The sequence below is a fragment of the Lissotriton helveticus genome, chromosome 7 (assembly GCF_964261635.1).
Source record: "Lissotriton helveticus chromosome 7, aLisHel1.1, whole genome shotgun sequence".
NCBI classification, from domain to species: Eukaryota; Metazoa; Chordata; class Amphibia; order Caudata; family Salamandridae; genus Lissotriton; species Lissotriton helveticus.
In genome coordinates this window covers 816,646,001-816,665,504 of record NC_136068.1, presented here as the reverse complement: position 1 = coordinate 816,665,504, position 19,504 = coordinate 816,646,001, and the positions used below count along the sequence as shown (strand labels likewise).

At 46.7% G+C, this 19,504-nt stretch overlaps 1 protein-coding gene across 4 annotated transcripts in view; it reads left to right on the top strand.

Moving 5' to 3' along the window:
- Positions 1 to 19,504, top strand: part of JADE2 (jade family PHD finger 2) — an 874,388-nt gene that overhangs the window by 541,473 nt on the left and 313,411 nt on the right. For all 4 annotated transcript variants that reach the window (XM_078653277.1, XM_078653280.1, XM_078653278.1 and 1 more), the window contains one exon: positions 18,454 to 18,665. In XM_078653277.1, coding sequence (XP_078509403.1) covers positions 18,454 to 18,665 — 212 coding nt within the window. The remainder of the gene's footprint in view (positions 1 to 18,453; positions 18,666 to 19,504) is intronic.

Below are 19,504 nucleotides of genomic sequence, written 5' to 3'. Positions count from 1 at the left end.
AATTTCAATTCGCAAATGTGTCCTTATTGAAAACTGCTGTTGTGGACTATGTCACATTTGCAAATAGTCAAGATTTCATCCATGCAAAACTTCGAAGAGGCCATTCAGACTGCTCTACAGCTATCCAAGTCAGTGTGCACCTTGCAAGTACTGCACATTTTCTTTGACAGTTATCTTGAATTATCTGTCAAAGAATGTGAAGGAGTCAGACTAATGTCTACAAGTGTGTAAGAGAGTGGCTCTGTATAGACTGCACCAAAGTAAGGTACAGTGTGCACAGAGGCCACAGTCCCCAGAGGTTTGACAGAGGTTAAAGTTAGATATAACCTTACTCTCTAAAGTGGTAGCTTGGTCGAGCAGTAAGGCAGTATCAGAGGACAGTGTAAAGCATTTGCTGTACACACTCAGTCAGCAAATTGTCTCACACACTCAAGAACTGAACTCTAGGCCAATTGTTTTGTATATAAAAATATATTGTTGTTTTATTTTAGAACCACAAGTAGGTATACAAATATGTTCTCAGAATGAGATGCTACAGTTGAATACTTTCAATGAGCAATACACTTTTGAATGCAATAGATACAGTTGTTGCAATATGCAACATAAGTTAAATACAATTATAACATTGAGCTCAATGGGAATTTTAAGTAAAATGCAATATCCATTACTTTACGTAGGTTTTTCTTACTCAGGGCTGGATCCTGGATTCAGCCCTGGTGCATCTCCTGTAAACAGTTGAAAGAAATCATTTTTGTTACACAGGCAATTTTTAAGGAATATTTGTATCTTTCAAAAATTGACACTTAAAAGAATTTCTGGCAAAAACCAGCCAACGTTATCCTATGGAGGAAAATCAGGTTATCGGAAAATCACAGTTGTAATTACTTTTTAATTCAGTGCTGGGCACAAAGATCCAGCACTGGGATCTCTCCTGGTAACAGGTGAGTAATTTCGTTTTCGTTGATCGGGTGATTTTTAGTGAATATTTCAATGTTTCAAAACTCGACACTTAAAAGATTTTCCAAGTGAAACCCAGTCAGTGTTACACTTTGGAGAACATGTAGGTTATCGGTTTCCAGGTAAGTACTAGACTGGCAGAGTTAAGGTTCTGGGGTAAGACTCAGGGGTCTCCCAGGGTCAGGTAGGAACAGTTGTTACACCCTCAGCGGCACAGGGGCAGCCGGATGCAGAGAGAGTAAGCCCAATGTTAGCCTATGGCAGGTAGAGGGTCTTTGGTTGGTGGCTGCTAGCAGGCAGACCACATGGTTGTGGGAGCTGAACTCCGGGTCACTTACACAGGGCAAGTGGGGAGGTAGAATAGGACAGTTGCTACACTTCCAGTGGCTCTCGGGCAGCTGAGTGCAGGGTACTTTTGGGCCTTCGGGCTCCCAATGTATTTCAATGGGAAAGCTGCAAGATGAACCAAGGCTGCAAGCTCGGGACGGAGATTCTTCAGGGGCGACAACCACTTCGAGAGGTAAGTTGGGAAGCTGTAGGTTCGGTAGACACCCAGGAGTTGGGCACAGGGGGCCGTGGGGGCGCCGGGTGCAGGGGTGTCTTTTGGTGTCGAAATCTTAACCTCTGCTGGTCGCGGTTGGAGGGGTCCCTTGTTGTGAGGCTGCAGGCGTTGTCTTGGGGCGTTGAGGAGGGTTCTTGGGTGTTGGATTCTGGGTCACAGTCGCCTTGGGGATGTCCTTGTGGTCTTTATCCACTCAGGCACGGGCTGGGCTCGGCGGGTGCAGAGTGTGTTGGATTCGCGGTTCCTGGCTGGAACCAGGGGTTGTAGATCTTTGAGCAGAACCACTGCTCGCGGGAGTCCCAGTCTTTCGATGAGCAAAGCCGTCCGGTCCTCCGGGGTTTTCGAGGTTGCTGACCCCAGGAGACGCCAAGATTTAGCATGTGCAAGTTCAAGGGCCGGTAGGGCTGGGGCCAAGTCAGTTGGTGTTGTCCTCTTGTTAGCAGCTGCACAGCAGGTCTTCTATCTTCTTGTTCGTCTTTGTAGTTTCGGAATTGGGATCTGAGGAAGCAAGATTCAGGGTGCCCCTAAATACTAAATTTAGGGGTGTTATAGGTAGGGTAAGGTCAGGGACCAATGGGTCCCTTTCCTGGGGTGAGTACACCTTGTATCCTGCCACTCTCCAGTGGGAGGGGGGCAGGAGCCTTGCTCTGATTGGGTAGGGCTCCCCATTCTCAAGATAGCGAGAGCCCGGAGTTGTGCTTTACGTCGCCTCCTCCACCTGAGGGGTGGGGTTGGCAGAGGCTGGCACTCCCCCTTTCCTCGCTTTGGTTTTCCCGCCTGTCTTCCCGCCAGAGTGGGGGTTAGAACCGGTGGGCGCCTGTTGCGCAGAACAGCAAGTGGCCTGGAGAAGCTCACAAAGGTGGCATGCCTTTGAAGCTTCCCCTGCCCATCCTGCGGAGGAGGCCTAGCACCTCGCCCCAGGATGTGCATTGTTGCAAGCCCATGAGAGCGGATGGCTCTCTACCAGGGGTCCAGCAACATATCTGCCGGGTGGCAGCCTAGGCAGCCTCTCAATCAGGATGCTGGTTGTGGGTTAGTTACTGGGGGCACCTTTAAATTGTACCCATAGTGTATTTTACATTAAATGTCCACACTGGCATCGGTGTGAATTTAGTGTGTTGAGCAGTTTGATACCAAACTTCTCCGTCTTCAGTGTGCCATCGTGATGCTGTGGAGTTTGTGATGACGACCTCCCAGCACCATATACTCTTAATGGCAGCACTGCACTCACAGTGCCCAGAAATGGACCTGGGTACTGTAGGGGTACAGGGCCCATGCACCTGTACCCACACCACTGGCATAGGGCGCCCAGCTAGAGGGGTGACTGAGGTATGCCAGGGCAGTGTTTTGTGGGCATGGCACACAGAGATGTGTGCCATGTCGACTCCTTGTTTTGTTCTGCACCCAGACACTCCGCCTGCAAAGGCAGTGTGTGTGTGTGTGTGTCAGAGCACAGGGTCTCTGTGGAAGGCACAATAAGTGTTGCAGCCCTTAGGGGCTTTCTCTGGTCACAGTGCCCTGGGTACCTAGGGTACCATTTACCAGGGTCTGACATGTGGCCAGAGATGCCAATTGGGTTTAGGCTTCAATACACTTTTAGGGAAGGAAAACAGGCACTGGGTACCTGATTGGCAGGAGCCCAGGGCACACTCAGTCAAAGTACATCAGCAATAAGTGGGGGCATACCATGCAAGATATATGGCACTTTCTCACAAAATGGAACAATTGACTTTGCCTGTATCAACATTTTGACACCTATAGGTATAAACTTGATAAATTCGGGTCAACCACATCGGATGTTTTCCCGCCAAAACACTGCTGATGCTTCAGTGAACACTGAATTTCCAAATATTTCAAGTGGACTGATTGTCAATGAGGAGTTGGTGCCTGCAAATATATATTCAAAAGGTATGTGCTATATTGTTCAAGAACTTAACAGAAAATTGGAGGAAGCTGACCTTCGTGTTATGCTACATGTTGAGTGGGCTGCTCGAAATGGTTACAATCGAGTCATTGTACTGTCAAATGACACAGATGTTATTATTGTGCTACCTAGATTTTTTGCAATGTTCATAATAAGTCAAGGATTGTCAGAGTTATGGATACGTTCTGGAACAGGCGAGAAAAGACACTTAATCCCATTTCATATTTTGTACAAGAAACTTGACCCAGAGATACCCAGGGTTCTTATCAAGACACATATTCTTATGGGTAATGACACTGAGCAAAATTGGAACAAAGCGTGGAGCTTTATCTGCTGAACCTGTGAAGTTTCTCGAAGGGATTTGCTGAGACAGAAGAAGAATGTGACTTTAAAGACGTAGAAAATACCTTGTGTATGTGTGTGGAAAACGAATTCTGACTGTCACACATTTGACAATCTTTGGTACAGTGAGTTCAAGACATCCGTCCCGCTAAGTGACCCTCCACCCACATCCTATTCTGTGCGTGGACAAATTAAAAGAGCATTCTACTTGATCAGAATGTGTAAATGTTTTAGATCATGCATATGTAGAAAAAGAACTGTGTACATTTGGATGGGAAGATATTGATTAAGTGCTAAAAGTTATGAAATTCTAAATCCTCTACCTGCAGAATTTACACCTACATGTACTTGCAAAAACTGTGCTACAAAAAGATGTCCCTGGCATATACGTCCACAGGGATTTCTAAAAGTTCACTCCCCACTAGTCCGGGTCTTCATAGTGACCTCCCAACCCCCCCCCCCCCCCCCCCCCCCCACCCACCCACTCCTCCTCAGCCCGCCCGGCTGCAGGACTCCAGGTTTTTTGCCATAGCAAAGCGTTCCTCTTGTTATGGCTCAGGTTCTATCGGTGGGACACCCCACTTCCGCCTGAGTGGAGGACCCAGGGAGGCTCCACAGTGTAGACTGCCGCAGTTGCGGCTCTTCCCAATGTGCTCCAGGCATTTCAACCTCCTAGACTTAACCAGGGCCTTGTGATTGTCCTCAAGGGCCTCAAACACTGTAGTTGTCCTTCTGGTGCCAGCCTCAGTATCCTCACCTCAGCAGACAGAGGGCCACCTCAAGCCCGTGTCCTTTCTCCCAGACACAGCCGGAAGGCCAGAGTTGCTCCCCAGCACTGCATCTCTCCTCGATCTGTTGGCTTCTGAGTACTGGACACTGTCCCTGATGCTCCAGGCCTCTGTACCGAACCGCTGCGCCATCCTACACCGCACGTTTGTCAGGGCTGCTGCCTCCCACAGACGTGGACCGCCCTCTGCTGTTCAGGGACATCAGCCCAGGCTTTGCTCCATGCCTATCGGCCACTGCCGCTACTGGTTTTCTCTGCAGTGTATTTGCAGAGCACCACCATCTTGGGGTGCCTCAAGCACCTCTTACAGGTCTCTGGGTTGCCACGTGGGTCTCGAGCACATTCTTTCTCAGTAAGGATGGCAGTCTCTGCACAGGATTATGTAGGATTTTTCAGCGACTCCCACAGAGGCACCTGAAAACATGTCTATGCCGCTATATTGCCTGCGACGTCCACCCCCATCTCCACACCCCGTGCCCACTTTTCTAACCCCAATTAAGTGATAATGCACATAACCTTTGACCACACGCTGGACACAAAGCATATCTGCCAAGTCACCCAAAGTTATTGGATGTTTCCTCTTTTAATTGGTATTCACCCATCTTACAAACAGATTGCCTACATAGACTTTAACGCTGTCACTCCTTTTTAAAGCTTGAACAGCCTCCGAAAAAGAGGTTGTACTCTATTCACCTTAACAGGATCACCCTCAGAAAGACTTTACATGACCCTCAGTGTTAAATCAAGAGGTTGACAAGTAGTCGTTTGCCACTGATAAGACACCTTCTCTTCTGTCAGGCACTATGGACAACTGCCTTTATCTTTGTAAACTACACTACACACATTCCTGAGATGAGAACAACAGCATACAGCCTTAGAGCCATGTTTACAGTCCCAATAGAGTTAAACCACCCCTAAGTGGGTCACCCCTGCAGACCACAATATTCAACAATCTGCAGTACCTCAAAATCATCAGTAAAGTTCTTGAAATAAAACATGCACACCTTATAAAAGTTTTTGTTACATAGAATTTCTCAATACCACTCTGTTACAGCTATTTAACATGGGCACCATACAACTTTCAGTATGCACAACAACACTTGCCTCTAAGGCTTACGCTATTCCCATATGAAAGGCATTTTTTGTTTTTTAGTAACTTTGGCACCATTTGCCGAATCTGCACTAAACTTTCCAAACAAAGTTCATCCACTGTGGCTTCTTCGTGGACATTTTTGCAGTGCTACATCAAGCTAGGCCCCAAAAAAGGAGAGGACCCAATAGTGCGGTTTCACATTTTAATTTTCCAATACAGAAAAAATTGCTGAACGGAATTACACCAAATATGGCACAAAGTTAGAACTTTACTCATAAAGCGTGCTTTTTGTGATTTGTTGTAAATCTGTTTAGCTGTTTTTGAGACATTAGCATTTACAAAGGTGCTCAGTGGGAATAAAGGGGTTAACTACCAGAACAAGTATGAGATACTTGGACCGTTAACTCGCTGAAGTAATAGGGAGAAGTAAAATAGTATCAGCTCAGGGGTACTTTGGCAATACCGCAATCAAAAACAAAAACAATTAATACTCAAACCTAATTGGTTGTGGATTTTTTTTCCAGATGGCCAGTTTGGTGCTGTGGTTTCTTCTGATTGGCTTCCCGCACACATCAGAACCAATGTTCTGCTGTCATTACAGGACTCCGAGACTCTGTCTCTGAGTCCTAGAAAACAGTCCAAAAGTGCCAATAAGGGTGCAGAGTGAGCAAAACCTTCCCCCAGGTCCGTGTTGTGGGGGTCCATAGGGATCACCAGTGATAACAATAATTTTGTTGTGGTACCGAAGTACCGTAGTACACAAAAATTATTTGGAGAAAAGGGGTTGGCTACATCGCATCTGGTTGGGCACAGGCACAGCAGGGGTTGGCCGCCCCTGGGCATTGGGCAGGAGCCAGGCCCTGCAACCAACCCCCTCTGCGCATTGCCTTCCGCATTCCGTCACCTAATGGTCACTTAAACAGTAGGTTTTTTTGATCAATTGTTTTATTATTTTTCTTAACGTCAACAAAACATTTTTTACCTGGCTTTCTAATGAAGACATCTGGCCACAGAGCCCTCACCTTTTAAATATTCCTCAGGCTTCAAACTTGATCTGGAAACTTTTCGAGAGTACCTCTGATTACCATGCATCTGCGTGCTAGAAATGACATGCAGAGTCTAACCAGGGGCCACTCCCACATGCTGATGACCGTTATTTTAAAGACTGTCCACGTCCCCAGACACAGAACCCTAAAAGTAAATTGGCCAGGCCAGTGTGCAGATTCCTAAACTTGGAATCTAATAAATGGATAACATCCAATCACGTTAACTTTTTTTGTACGGAAAAACATAAACACACATACATACATACATACATACTTATTGCCACTGTGTCTGTAGTTCTAGTTAGGTCTAGTTGGTGGTGTGAATGACAAATCAAAAATTTGGCTCCTTCCTGGATAGTTTCAGGGGCATCTGTTGGGAGAGGGGATGGGGGAGGGGAGGGTTGGCAGGAAAGGCAGGCCTCAAAAAGTTGTTTTCCCATAGGAAATTTTAGGAAACGATACAGAAAAAATGTCTGAATAGAAGTGGTGTTGGGCTATATGCTTAGCCCCTTGTAGGAAGCTGGCGCTGTATATACTACACCAAAATGTGGTTTAGTGTGCACAGAGTCCAGTGGAACCCCAAAGGTAGGCAGAGGTAAAATTAGATAGCACCTTACTTTCTATTTGTAGTAGTGTGGGGGAGCAGTAAGGCTTTATCAGAGAGTAGTATTATTCATTTGTTGTACACACTAAATCAGCAAATAATGTCACACACTCAAAGACTGAACTCAGACCAATTTTGTTTGTATCAAAATATTGTTAAGTTATTTTACTTCTAGAACCAAGCCAAGCCTGGCACAGGTAAGTGAAATAAATGATTTGCAGAATCTTATGCAGTGTTTACAATTGAATGCAGGTTCAAATGCAGTTTGATTGAAATACAGGTAAGTCAAAAAATCTAAACGACTGTTCAGATCACTTTTTAGTTACTTTTCAGATTACTTTTTAAGTTACTTTTCGAGGCATATGAGCTGCAGAAGATATACTTGTGCATAGATCGCCATCTGGTGTTGGGCTCGGATGTTTAGACTTTGTTGTTGTAGTGGAAGAAGTTCTTTGTAGTCACGAGATAGGTGACTCCTCCTTAGGACGATAGTGCGCATGGGCATTGAATCCATCCTCAGAATGTTTTTTCCGCCATCGGGTTCGGATGTAAATTGCTGCGGTCCGGGTCGGTGTCGAACTCGATCCCCCTTTGACGCGCAATCCCTCCCGGCTCGACTGAATTGTTTTGATCGTGTTCCCCGTCGACGTGCATCCAGAAAATTCATCAAGACCTTTTATTCCGGTCGTCGACGAAGGCTGTTGGCCTGTCTGCGCCATCAGGCCCTGCAGTCAATGGAAAGAACTCCATTTAAAAATGCCCCGTGTGGTGCTAAATTCCCACACACTGATTTCCACGAGGTCTGTAACCTTTGGCTCTCTCCAGAACACGAGGACAAAGACTGCGAGGCCTGTGCTTCCTTCAGATCAAAGAAAACCATACGTGATCGCCGGGCTCAACGTCTTGTAATGTCTCAATCAACTACCTCGGCGCCGGACGACATCCTCGATGCAGATCCCAATGTTCCAGAAGAACAAGAACCGGAGGATGAAGACCTCAGCATCTCCGAGGCAGACAAGTCAGATGCTGAGGATCAGATGGTTACTCCAGGTCAACGGATCGTGCATGCTGAGATCAAGACCCCTGCCCCATATAAAACAAAAGATAAGGCTCCAGTAACAACTTCGCCTTCGGCTCAGGTCGACACCGAGATAATACTTCAGATGTCACGCCCTCTTGCCCGGCTTCGAAGTCAGAAAGAAAGCCTTTAGGCGGCTCTGGACCGAGTCAGCCGCGTACCGGTACCGAAAAACAATCCCGGCCCGAAACAAATGCCGAAAACAAACACAGTGCCATGCCCTGTTCCATCGGCACCAAAGACTGCTTTGACGCCGAGCCTTTCGGCACCGAAACACACCGAGGGCAAGCCTCGGAACCGGAAAAACTCCATAAAAGATTTCAGACTCGAAAACTCCACCAAAGCATAAGGAGACCAAGACCCCATCTAAAGCTACAGAGACTAAACCAAAGCACCAATCTGAACCAAAATCGTCGGTGCCGAAATAATACAATGGCTCAAAAGAACTGTTTCAACCAGATCCATCGTATCCGAAACAAAAAACCCTACACATTGACCCTGTTACAGGTCATGTTACAACAATACCACCTAAAAAGAGGAAATTGGACACCTCAGAAGCACCTGAGGTACCCTCAAAGAGGAGAGACATAGGGACTTCACCTCTCAGACCTTCCTCTCCGTCTCCAAATCTTCCAACTATACCACTTTCTCCAGCACACTCTCAACTGCTTCCTTCTTCACCTGCACCACAAGATGATGAGGATGATTTTGGGGTTGGGGATGGGGTTGAAGACCCACAATGGAAGGATGATGATGATGACATACACAGTATCCCACCACCTGACCCTAGGGACGATTATAATATACCTGAACCAGATGACAGCAAAGGTTTTGCGCAACTCATAAATAGAGCTGCCAAATATCATGGGGTAGAGTTACACTCAGACCCTTTGGAGGAAGATTTTTTATTAGAGACTTTTACACAATCACAAAAGTCAACAAGTACTTCCTATGTTAAAAGGTATGATTAAACATGCACCTGATGTGTTTAAGGACCCTGTTAGGGCTAGAGGTCTCAATCCCAGGGTTGATAAAAAGTACAAACCAGCTCCAAATTATCCAGTTTATATCAAAGGGCACCTCCCTTTAGATTCCCTAGTAGTGTCAAATGCCCATCAACTGGCAAATTCCCAAACAGGTAATGCCCTCTTTCGGATATAGAATCTAAATTATTAGATGCATCTGGTAAACGGGTTGTGTCACAGGCGGCAAATTACTAGTGTATTGCCAACGCCCTAGCTTTACTGGCCAAGTATGATGGAGCTCATTATGATGAGCTTAAGATGCTCATGCAACATCTTCCAGAACAGTATAAGACTAAAGCTAACAAGCTCATACAAGAGAGAAAGCTAATTACAAACCCCTCTATCAAATGTGCCCTTGATGCAGCGGACACAAGCGTTTTACTACACAGGCACGCATATCTGGTTTTAAGCAGGTAGTGCAGTCTACAATTCTTAATCGCATTTTGATCAAGAACACTTGTTTGGATCTACTGTAGACACATCTTTAGAAAAGATGAAAAAAGACACAGAAACAGCTAAGTCCATGGGGGCCTTAGTCACCAACTACTAGAGGTTCCTTTTGTCGCTCCTTTTATAGGGGCGCCTCTAAAACCCTTGGGACAGACAACACCTTTTCTTCCTATAAAAGCCCCACTCAAACTTCCTCTAACAAACAATATTTTAGTGGAGGTTACAGAGGGAATAACAACAAAGGAAGAGGCCGCGGGAATAACACCTGCACCTCCCCTACCACAAAAGTGCCTCCACTCCCTCTAGATCATTCCACTCCGGTCAGGGGAAGACTAGAAGACTATCACAGTTCCTACCTGTCTGGAATTCCATCACCACGGACAGGTGGGTGAGACAAATTATCCAGTATGGTTATTGCCTGGAACACACCTCTACTCCCCCACACATTCCTCCCAAACAACGTCCGATGTCCACAGAACATCTAACGCTTCTAAAACAAGAGATTGTCTCTCTCTTTCAAAATTACGCAATAGAACCGGTTCCCCTACATCATCAAGGTACAGGGGTTTACTCCCTCTACTTCCTCATCCCAAAAAAGGACGGTACTCTCAGGCCAATATTAGATCTTAGACCGTTAAACCTGTACATACAATCCGACCACTTTCACATGGTCACTCTCCAACAGGTCCTCCCACTGCTCCAACAAGGCGATTTCCTTGCCACTCTAGATTTCAAGGACGCCTACTTTCATATTCCTATTCACCCTGCTCACAGGAAATACCTACGGTTTGTACTGGACGGTCAGCATTACCAATTCAAAGTCCTCCCATTCGGAGTGACTACAGCACCCAGAGTCCTCACAAAATGTCTTGCAGTAGTAGTAGCTCACTTGCAAAGACAACACATTCATGTGTTTCCTTACCTTGATGACTTACTCATAAAAGCCAATTCACGCAGCAATTGTGTGCACCACACACACAAAACAATCCAGCTGCTACACGACTTAGGATTCACAATAAACCTCACCAAGTCACATCTTCAACCGTCCCACACACAACAGTATCTAGGCGCCACAATAGATAAAAGCCGGTGCATACTCCAGTTCAGTCAGGATAGCCAGCATGCAAGCTCTCATAACAAAATTTCAACCTCAACACTCACTGCCGGCTCGAGTGTTCATGCAGCTAATCGGGATGATGGCCTCTTGCATTTTCATTGTACCTTACGCAAGACTCCAAATGCGTCCATTACAGGAATGTATAGCACATCAGTGGAACCAGGCTCGAGGTCAGCTTACAGATCTGGTGTTAATGGACAGCCGCACACATCGCTCTTTGCAGTGGTGGAACACACAAAACCTTTCCAAAGGGCACCCGTTCCTAGACCCGGTTCCACAGATAGTACTAACAGCAGACACATCGCTCACTGGCTGGGGAGCTCATCTCTTAAACCATACCATTCAGGGCATGTAGACCCCTCTACAGAAACTACTCCACATCAATCACCTGGAATTACTGGTGATTTTTCTCGCATTAAAGTAATTTCAAATACATCTCATAGGCAAAGCTGTCCTCATTCGTACGGACAATATGACAGCAATGTACTATGTACAAACACAGCGGGGGGGGGACACACTCTCTGCAGCTTTCACAACTAGCGCAAAGTATATGGAGATGGGCCATTCCTCAAAAAATATACCTCTTAGCAGAACATCTCCCAGGGGTTCACAATCAGATTGCGGATCTGCAGATCCACGAATGGGAACTTCATCCGCAAGTTCTTCATCTGTTTTTCAGATGTGGGGCCAGCAAGACATAGATCTGTTTGCCACACATTTAAACGCACAATGCCTAAGCTTCCCCTCCAGGTATCCACACCCATTGGCCAAAGGCAATGCAATATGGATAAACTGGTCAGGCAGATTTGCGTATTTTCCGCCTATCCCGTTCATTCCATTACTGGTGTTCAAGCTTAAACAACAGTCACTCATAACGATCCTGCCTACATATCACACTGGGACATTTCCTAGAGAAAAGGTAAGTGAAATCAGTTTTGCACAGTTGCAGTTTTTCAGGTTTTCATACACTTCAACTCCACACTTGAGACATTTTTCAAAGAAAAACAGTGAATGTATTCCTACGGATAGAAATTAAGTTATCAGTTAACAGGTAAGTACTCCGTCTTTGGGGTTGAGTTTCTTGGGTTAGAACCAGGGTTCCTCCAGGGTCAAGGATGCACTCTCAGAGCACCCTCAGCTGCACTAGGTTGGCCGGGTGCAGAGTGCTGAGGCCCAATGTTAGTTATCCAATGGCCGATGGGGGCCTCCGGTTGGTGGCTGCTTACGAGCAGGCCACTCTGTTGTGGGAGCAAAGCTCCTGGTGTTAGGCTCAGGGCAAAGGGGATCTGAGTAAGCACCCAAAGCATACCCGCAGTAGCGCAGGTGTAGCTGGGTTCAGGGTGCTGTTTTGGCAGTTGCCCTGTTGGTTTCAATGGGGGATTCGCCGGTTTCAAAAAAGATTGCAGGCTCGGGGACGGATATCTTCTGGAGGTGACCACCAGTTGGAGAGGTAGGTTGGGATGCCTGGAGATGCTGGAACACAGTCGGTTGGACCACCAAAGGCCGTGGGACTTCGGGTGCAGGGGTGTCTTTAGGCATCTGGTTTCTCTTACCAGCTCCGGTTGTGGGATCCTCCAGAAAGAGGCTGCAGATTTGAGGCAGTTCAGAGATCACCGGATCTCAAAGCAGGATCACTGGGTAGACCTCCTTGTGATGTTGGGACCCTCGAACTCGGGCCATGGGTGACGGGTGCAGAGTGGTGCAGACTCGCGGATTTGGCCGGAGCCAGAGTCTTTCGGTGAACAAATCCGTTGTTCACGGGAGACAAAGTCTTTTCTGTGGAAGGCAGGGCAGTTCAGGTCCTCTGGGTTCTTGAGGTTCTGGCTGCAGGGCACACCGGAGTTTCGTTTATGCAGGTTCTTGGTGAGGACAGGCCGGTAGGGCTGGGGCCAAGTCAGTGGACATCCTCCTCTTCTTAGCTTCTGCACGGCTGTTCGGTCCTTCTTCTTTTTTTTCTTGGTCGTTTCTTGTCTGAGGAGCCATGATTCAGGGGTGCCCCTAAATACTAGATTTAGGGGTGTTACAGGTAAGTAAAGGTTGGGACCAATGGGTCCCTTCCTTGGGGTGGGTACACCCCCTATTGTGCCACCCTCCTGTGGGAGGGGAGCATATGCCTCTCTCTGGTTGGCTGGGTCCCCCCATCTGCAAGATGGCGGGGACTTAATGTTGTGATACACCTCGCCTCCCGTACCTGAGGGGTGCTGTTGGCAAAGGTGGGCACGCCTCCCTTCCCCACTTTGTTTTCCTGCTGATTCTCACACCTAAAGTGGGGGTCAGAACCGGTGGGGGCCAATTGCTAGAAGCAGCAAAAGGCATGGGGAATCTCACAAAGGCAGCAAGCCTTTTAAGCTTCCCCTTCGTGGACCCTGCCCATCCTGGGGGAAGAGAACAGGGTCCACGAAGTCCCAGGATGTGCATTGTTTCAGACCCCAGAGAGCAGCAGGCTCTCGACCCAGAGGTCCAGAAACATGTCTGGTGGTGGCAGCTGATGAGCAGCCACTCAGTCTAGACACTAGTTTTAGGTCATTTTTCAGGGGACATATCTAAGATGCCCTCTGTGTGCATTTTTCATTAAATCCCACACTGGCATCAGTGAGGGTTTAATGTGCTGAGAAGTTTGATACCAAACTTCCCAGATTTCAGTAAAGCGATTATGGTACTCTGGGGTTTGTAATGACATATTCCCAGCACCATATACTCTTAATAGCATTACTGCACTTACAGTGTCTAAGAATTGGCATAGACACTGTAGTGGTACAGGGCTCGTGCACCTGTACCCTCACCACTGTTATAGGACACCCACTAGAGGGGGGCTAATCTATGCCAGGGCAGTGGGTTGTAGGCATGGCACACAGGGATGTGTGCCATGTTGACTCTTCACTTTGTTCTGTATCCAAACACGCAGCCTGCAAAGGCAGTGTGTGTGTGTGCGTGTACGTGTGTGTCTGTAAAGGTACAGGGCCTCTAAGGGTGGCACAAAAAGTGCTGCAGCCCTTAGAGGCATTCCCTGGCCACAGTGCCCTTGCTACCTGTGGCCCCATTTATACAGGGCTGACCTGTGGCCAGAGAGTGCCAATAGTTTTATTTTTTAATGCAGTTTTAGGGAAAGAACATAGGCTCTGGGTACCTGTTTCGCAGGAGCCCAGGGCAAGTACATCAGCAGTTTAGCAAAAAGTAGGGGAAAACATGCGAAAAGAGGGCACTTTCTTATACCCCTGCCTCTAGCTTACAGCAAAAAATGTAGTCCATGATGTATGTTTCTACAAGTTAGCGCAACAATGTTTGACTCACTTTAAGGGGTACAATACAATACTCACTCTCTTCAGATTGTTGGGCAAGTCACTTCACAAAACTCGAAAGACATATATTGAAACTTGGGATCCCAATCTACTATAGTCTACTTTTCCTGCAATTTCCAGTCACATTTTTTATGGCCCTGAGGTGTTTTATTCTTTGTAGCCAGACCTGCTCTGATGAAGCTTTCTCCTGCTTCCATCTGGGATGCATCTCCTGTTGAGCAGAAAAGTTCCCTCTTCCCTCTCCCAGACTAAAGTGGAAGTACCAACTCCACTGGAATGTTCAGTAACATCTCAAGGGGGCCTCTTAGTAGAATGATACTATAAACCTTTGTCATGCACCAACTATCTTGGGAAGGACACAGAGGTAAATCGAAGCCCCAAGAAGAATACTCAGCATACCTCTTTGGTGCAAAGAAGAACTGGACGGTGGCTCAATCCTTGCTACTTCCTATGTTCATTCAAAAAAAGGACTGTTTGGAGTCAGATTTCTAGGGGGAGTATTGTCTATAGATTCAGCTCCATGCCATGGTTCCTAGAAACTGTAGACACACTCACACAAACATACCGACATTTATGTACTGCAAGTCTTGTGTATTTGAATGATTATAATTATTATGATAATCACCGGACAGTAATATCAAACAAAATGGACATTAGGAAAACTCTAAGCATATTTAATTGCTCATACCTACATTCCCTGTTCAATTAGACTCGTCTCTACCCGATGTTATCTTGTAGCTTTTGTAATGGAATGACAAAGAGAAAAGTAGCATTAGCTTGACAACCCAGAGGTGAGCAAAAAAAGTATTGCAACTTTTAACCTGTTCAGTGCTAATGACAAGGTGAACTCGTCATGAGGCACACTGGAGCTGTGCTCATGACAAGGTGAACTCGTCATGTATAATGGGATTCGATAAATGTCAGCGCAGGAGGGGAAAAGCCTTAGCAGCCAAGTGGTTAATATAGATCAAAATGAAAAAAATGAAATCCAGGTGCACTTACGGCTCTTGAAGGTAAGATAACGTGTATTTGTGAAGCGTACATTCAATCAGAAGGGTATCTTGACGCTGAATAACAGATGTTTATTGTTACACAACTCAATGGTACTCATTTTATCGACCTCAAAAGGATGAAGGGCTGAGTGGACCCGCCAGGATTTGAACCTGGTGGCCATGAGGTACAACACAGGCCCCTAGGGTGGACGCATTCGTTCACTAGGCCACCAGACCCAGCTAAGCAGGCTGTTTTTCTATCTGTGCCTCTCAAACCTAACCGTATATCTAAGAGCCTTTGTACCTGGGGCTTCCCCAAAGCCACTCTATATTGATAATGAAAATGAGGCATTCTTTAGACTTTTCTTTTAAAGTGTATGTTTCTAGTTAGTGTGTTGCTAATAATGTTTTTGTGAGAACCCCTTTCAGAGGACCACGGGGCATGCAGGGACATGGTGGTTGAGGACATTTACTCCTGATATCCCCGGTCCCGCCTGCTTATTGGTCCTGAGCAACTCAGCCAAGTACCCCTTCTGCACTTGACACTCAGTGGTAGCTGTGGTTAAGCAGTCAAGGCTCCTTCTCAGAGGGTGGGGAACGTAGATAAGTCAGTGAACATGGCTCATAACTCAAAATGCCAACAGTTCACACAATAAATCCGTCTCCAGTCCAGAACTCGTTGTTCTAAAAACAAGGGGAGTATTTTATTTCCAACTCTACATATGCAAAGGTATACAACATTCAGAAGCAATAAAACAAACCACCTCGAGGTCAGGCCAGTAGCAGTAATCAGGCAAATTCCTCTCCCACCATCCTCCTTGTAACACGTTCGGGTTTATTCCCCATTCACTGCTAGCCACATCCTGGGATTTCAAACTATTAGGCTTTACTCAAGAGTTCTCCCTTTGATTCATTATGAATGTGTCTTTGGTGTCACAGCACCATTAGCAGCAAGTCCCTCGGGGCCCAAAGGCCCGATTTCAGTTTTGCCCACTCTGGTGGTATGGCATTGGTCAGCAGTGCAGCGAGTGCCTTCTCCTTGGGCGCTCCCAAGTCTGGATCGTGTATGGCGAAGTTGAGCCACCCACTATGGACACAGCATTACACAGCGGCGCAGGCTCTTCCTGTTGAGCAGTGCTGCTGGACGTTTTCCAGTGATCGGAGCCGCTGCTATTCAGTGGACAAAAAAGGTAAGTTGCTCCCCCCTACCCCACAGCAGAGGGATGGGGATGTTATTGTGATCCTCCGGCTCCTGACTGGAGCTCCAACGAGGGTGTGACGTCCACGATGGCATCTCGGTGACTCTGTCAGGTGAAGATCACAGCATGCAGGCTCAGTCTGCTGGCCACAGCAGTTCTCCTTTGGTCCAGGCAGCGACCCGAACCCTAGGTCAAAGTGGACCCGGCAGCCGCTCCTGGCATGCAGGGTTTCTCCGGTAATCGCAATGCGGCTACAGACTATACTTAAGCGATCACCCTCACTATGGCTGCCCCTTCTGGCATACGGTGTCTATGATTTTGTTAGTCACAAGTGGTGCACACCTGGGCCAGACTCAGTTCATCTGTGACACCCCTCTGGCATAGGTTGTCACCACAGTGCGGCTTGGTGCTTCCCGCCCAGCATGGCCTGAAGTCCTGGTCACAGGCAGAAGTCTTGCAGAGCTTCCCCTACCCACATAGCCCACCTGTCTGCTTGGCAGATATTTTTGGGGGACTCATCCTTTCCTTCTTATAGTCCTTTTCCAGGGACCAAAAGTGATTTAGGGTATGAGTCTTTGAAGTTTTATGTTGTGGTTCTGTATCTTTTGAAGTGGCTGATTCTCTCTTTCTTCTTTCCTCATGAAAGATGTCTCACAACAGGCATGACTGAAGCTGATTGACCCACTGCACAATTCATGGGTGTGGCCAGAGTTGCACCTGGATTTCAGCCACAGTGATATATGCATCAGAAGGTTAATCCCAGGCTCCCAACTCTACTTTTATGATTCCCTTGTCAGCCTCATCTACCTTCCTGAGATTTTTCTAGGCACCTTCCTTGTGATCTGTCACTGAGCGAATGAGCAACCTCTTAAAGTGCACAGGAGTGTCACCCCTTCCTCCAGTGTGTGTCCCTTCCAACTCACAGGAATGCAGCGATCCACAAATCTGTCCAGGGGGATTGCTCTCCTCATGTCTTCACCAGGCAGGCTTGGGCTTCCCAAAATGGAACCCAGGTCTGCCATATATTGCACTCTTACAGGGAAAATTACTCCGTGTATACTCACAGCTCACTTACTGTCCAGCACTGATATCTCTGCTTTGTTCCCATACACATGCAGTGAGCACACACAGTCTTAAAGCACTGTTTAGAGGTGTGCTGTATTCAACCAGGGTGTGCTTGTTTTAAAACAAACACACTACTAGCACACATACTCACTATGTGCGCTACACAACATTCCACTCTTCATGTATTGTATATCACGCAAGCAAACATACACCCAGCACATGCTTTCCCTGCGCATGCACTGCACAGCACTGCATCTCTCATGTAATGTATTCCTCTCAGGCATACATATACCCTGTACATGTACTAGCCACACATGCACTCCTCAGTACTGCTCCATCCCTGAACCCTTCCCAGGCACACATACAATCTATGCAGAGTCCCTACTCTTATGCTGCGCAGCACTCCACATCTACATGATGTAGTCCAAGGGTGAGATAAGTACACAGCAGAATAACATTTTAAAAGATGAGTGAACCTATGGGCATCACTCCAGTGAGACAAGGTGAAAGTTCCTGTTCACATAACTAATCACATTATGCTGCTACTACCACCCTCCTGTTGTTTAACTCCTGATGCAGGTGGTAGCCTTCCACCACTGTGAGAGTGGTGCATCTGGTGCCTCTCTCTGTCCAACAAGATCGTAATCCATGAGACAGGCCTATGTCATGGCACATACACGACCCCTGACCAAAAAAAGTCTGCCATAGGGGTCCAGGTAACAGTACAGTAGAGCACTTAGGGCAGGGTACACTTCTTTATCATGCAGAGGACTTTTTCATCCCAACAGGTTTTAAGCTCACTTTGTATAAGGTGGATTTTTCCACCTTTATCTTGAAATTTTCATATATCGGAGTCTATTTATGGTTGTTTTATTAAAGTGAAATATTTGTTTCTGGCTTATTCTCCACACAGACATTCCAGAATTAGATGAGTCTACCATGGAGAAGGTTATGGAAGAGCTTGAGATGACGTGCTATCAGAATATGAACATTGCAATTGAGACAGAAGAGGGCCTTGGAATTGAATATGATGAGGATGTGGTTTGCGATGTGTGTCGATCACCAGAAGGAGAAGATGGAAATGAAATGGTTTTTTGTGACAAATGCAATGTCTGTGTGCACCAGGTAAGTTGGTGATATGCTCTTTACCTTTACATAATGCATCATTGTAGCTGCTTATATTTTCAAGAATGGTAGGATGTGCTACACCTATGACAAAACGTGGGACGACCTTACACAATTATCTAGTGATGATGGGTACACCACTGATGTAAAAGCATAATTAATGAAACATAGCTCCCTAGATAACCCGAAGTGTTCAAACTGCAAACTAGAGCTATTTGTATTTGTTTTTGTTATTGATAAGGTGTGGAAAAAACACTTGAGGTCAGCCGCGGACCGTGCAGTTAAGTGCAGTTGGGGGGATTTCGAAGGATGTTGATGAGGGAAAATGAATTATTTATTTATCTTTCCATTGTCATCAGCCGTCGTATTTGCCGCAAATCTTTTGGTGTTTGGCCGGACATCCCCTGGCCTCATATAGTGGTTTTTCCTGCCCTGCGCACCAATCTACGCCTTTGCTCCATTTTACTATACTCGGTGGGGTCAGGTTTATCCAGGATGCTGCAATGTCTCGCTTAGCTACCATGATGGCAGTACCTAGGAGGAGTTTGTCTGCCCTGGATCCATCCAGTCCGTCCATGACCCCCAGGAGTAGGTTTAGGGGCTCGTGTGGTACCTCCCAACCCAGGACGCCCGTGAGCTCGGATTGCAACGCCTTCCAGTATTGGGTGAGATGCAGACATGCCCACGCAATATGGTAGAAGTCAGCCGTTTCCAACCTACAACGTGGACATGCTGGAGTGGCTCTTAGGCCCGCTCTCTGAAGTCGACTGGGACAGATATATGCGCCATGAAGATACAGCTGGACCAGGTGAAGCCTGGCTGAGGCAGTGATGGTTTTT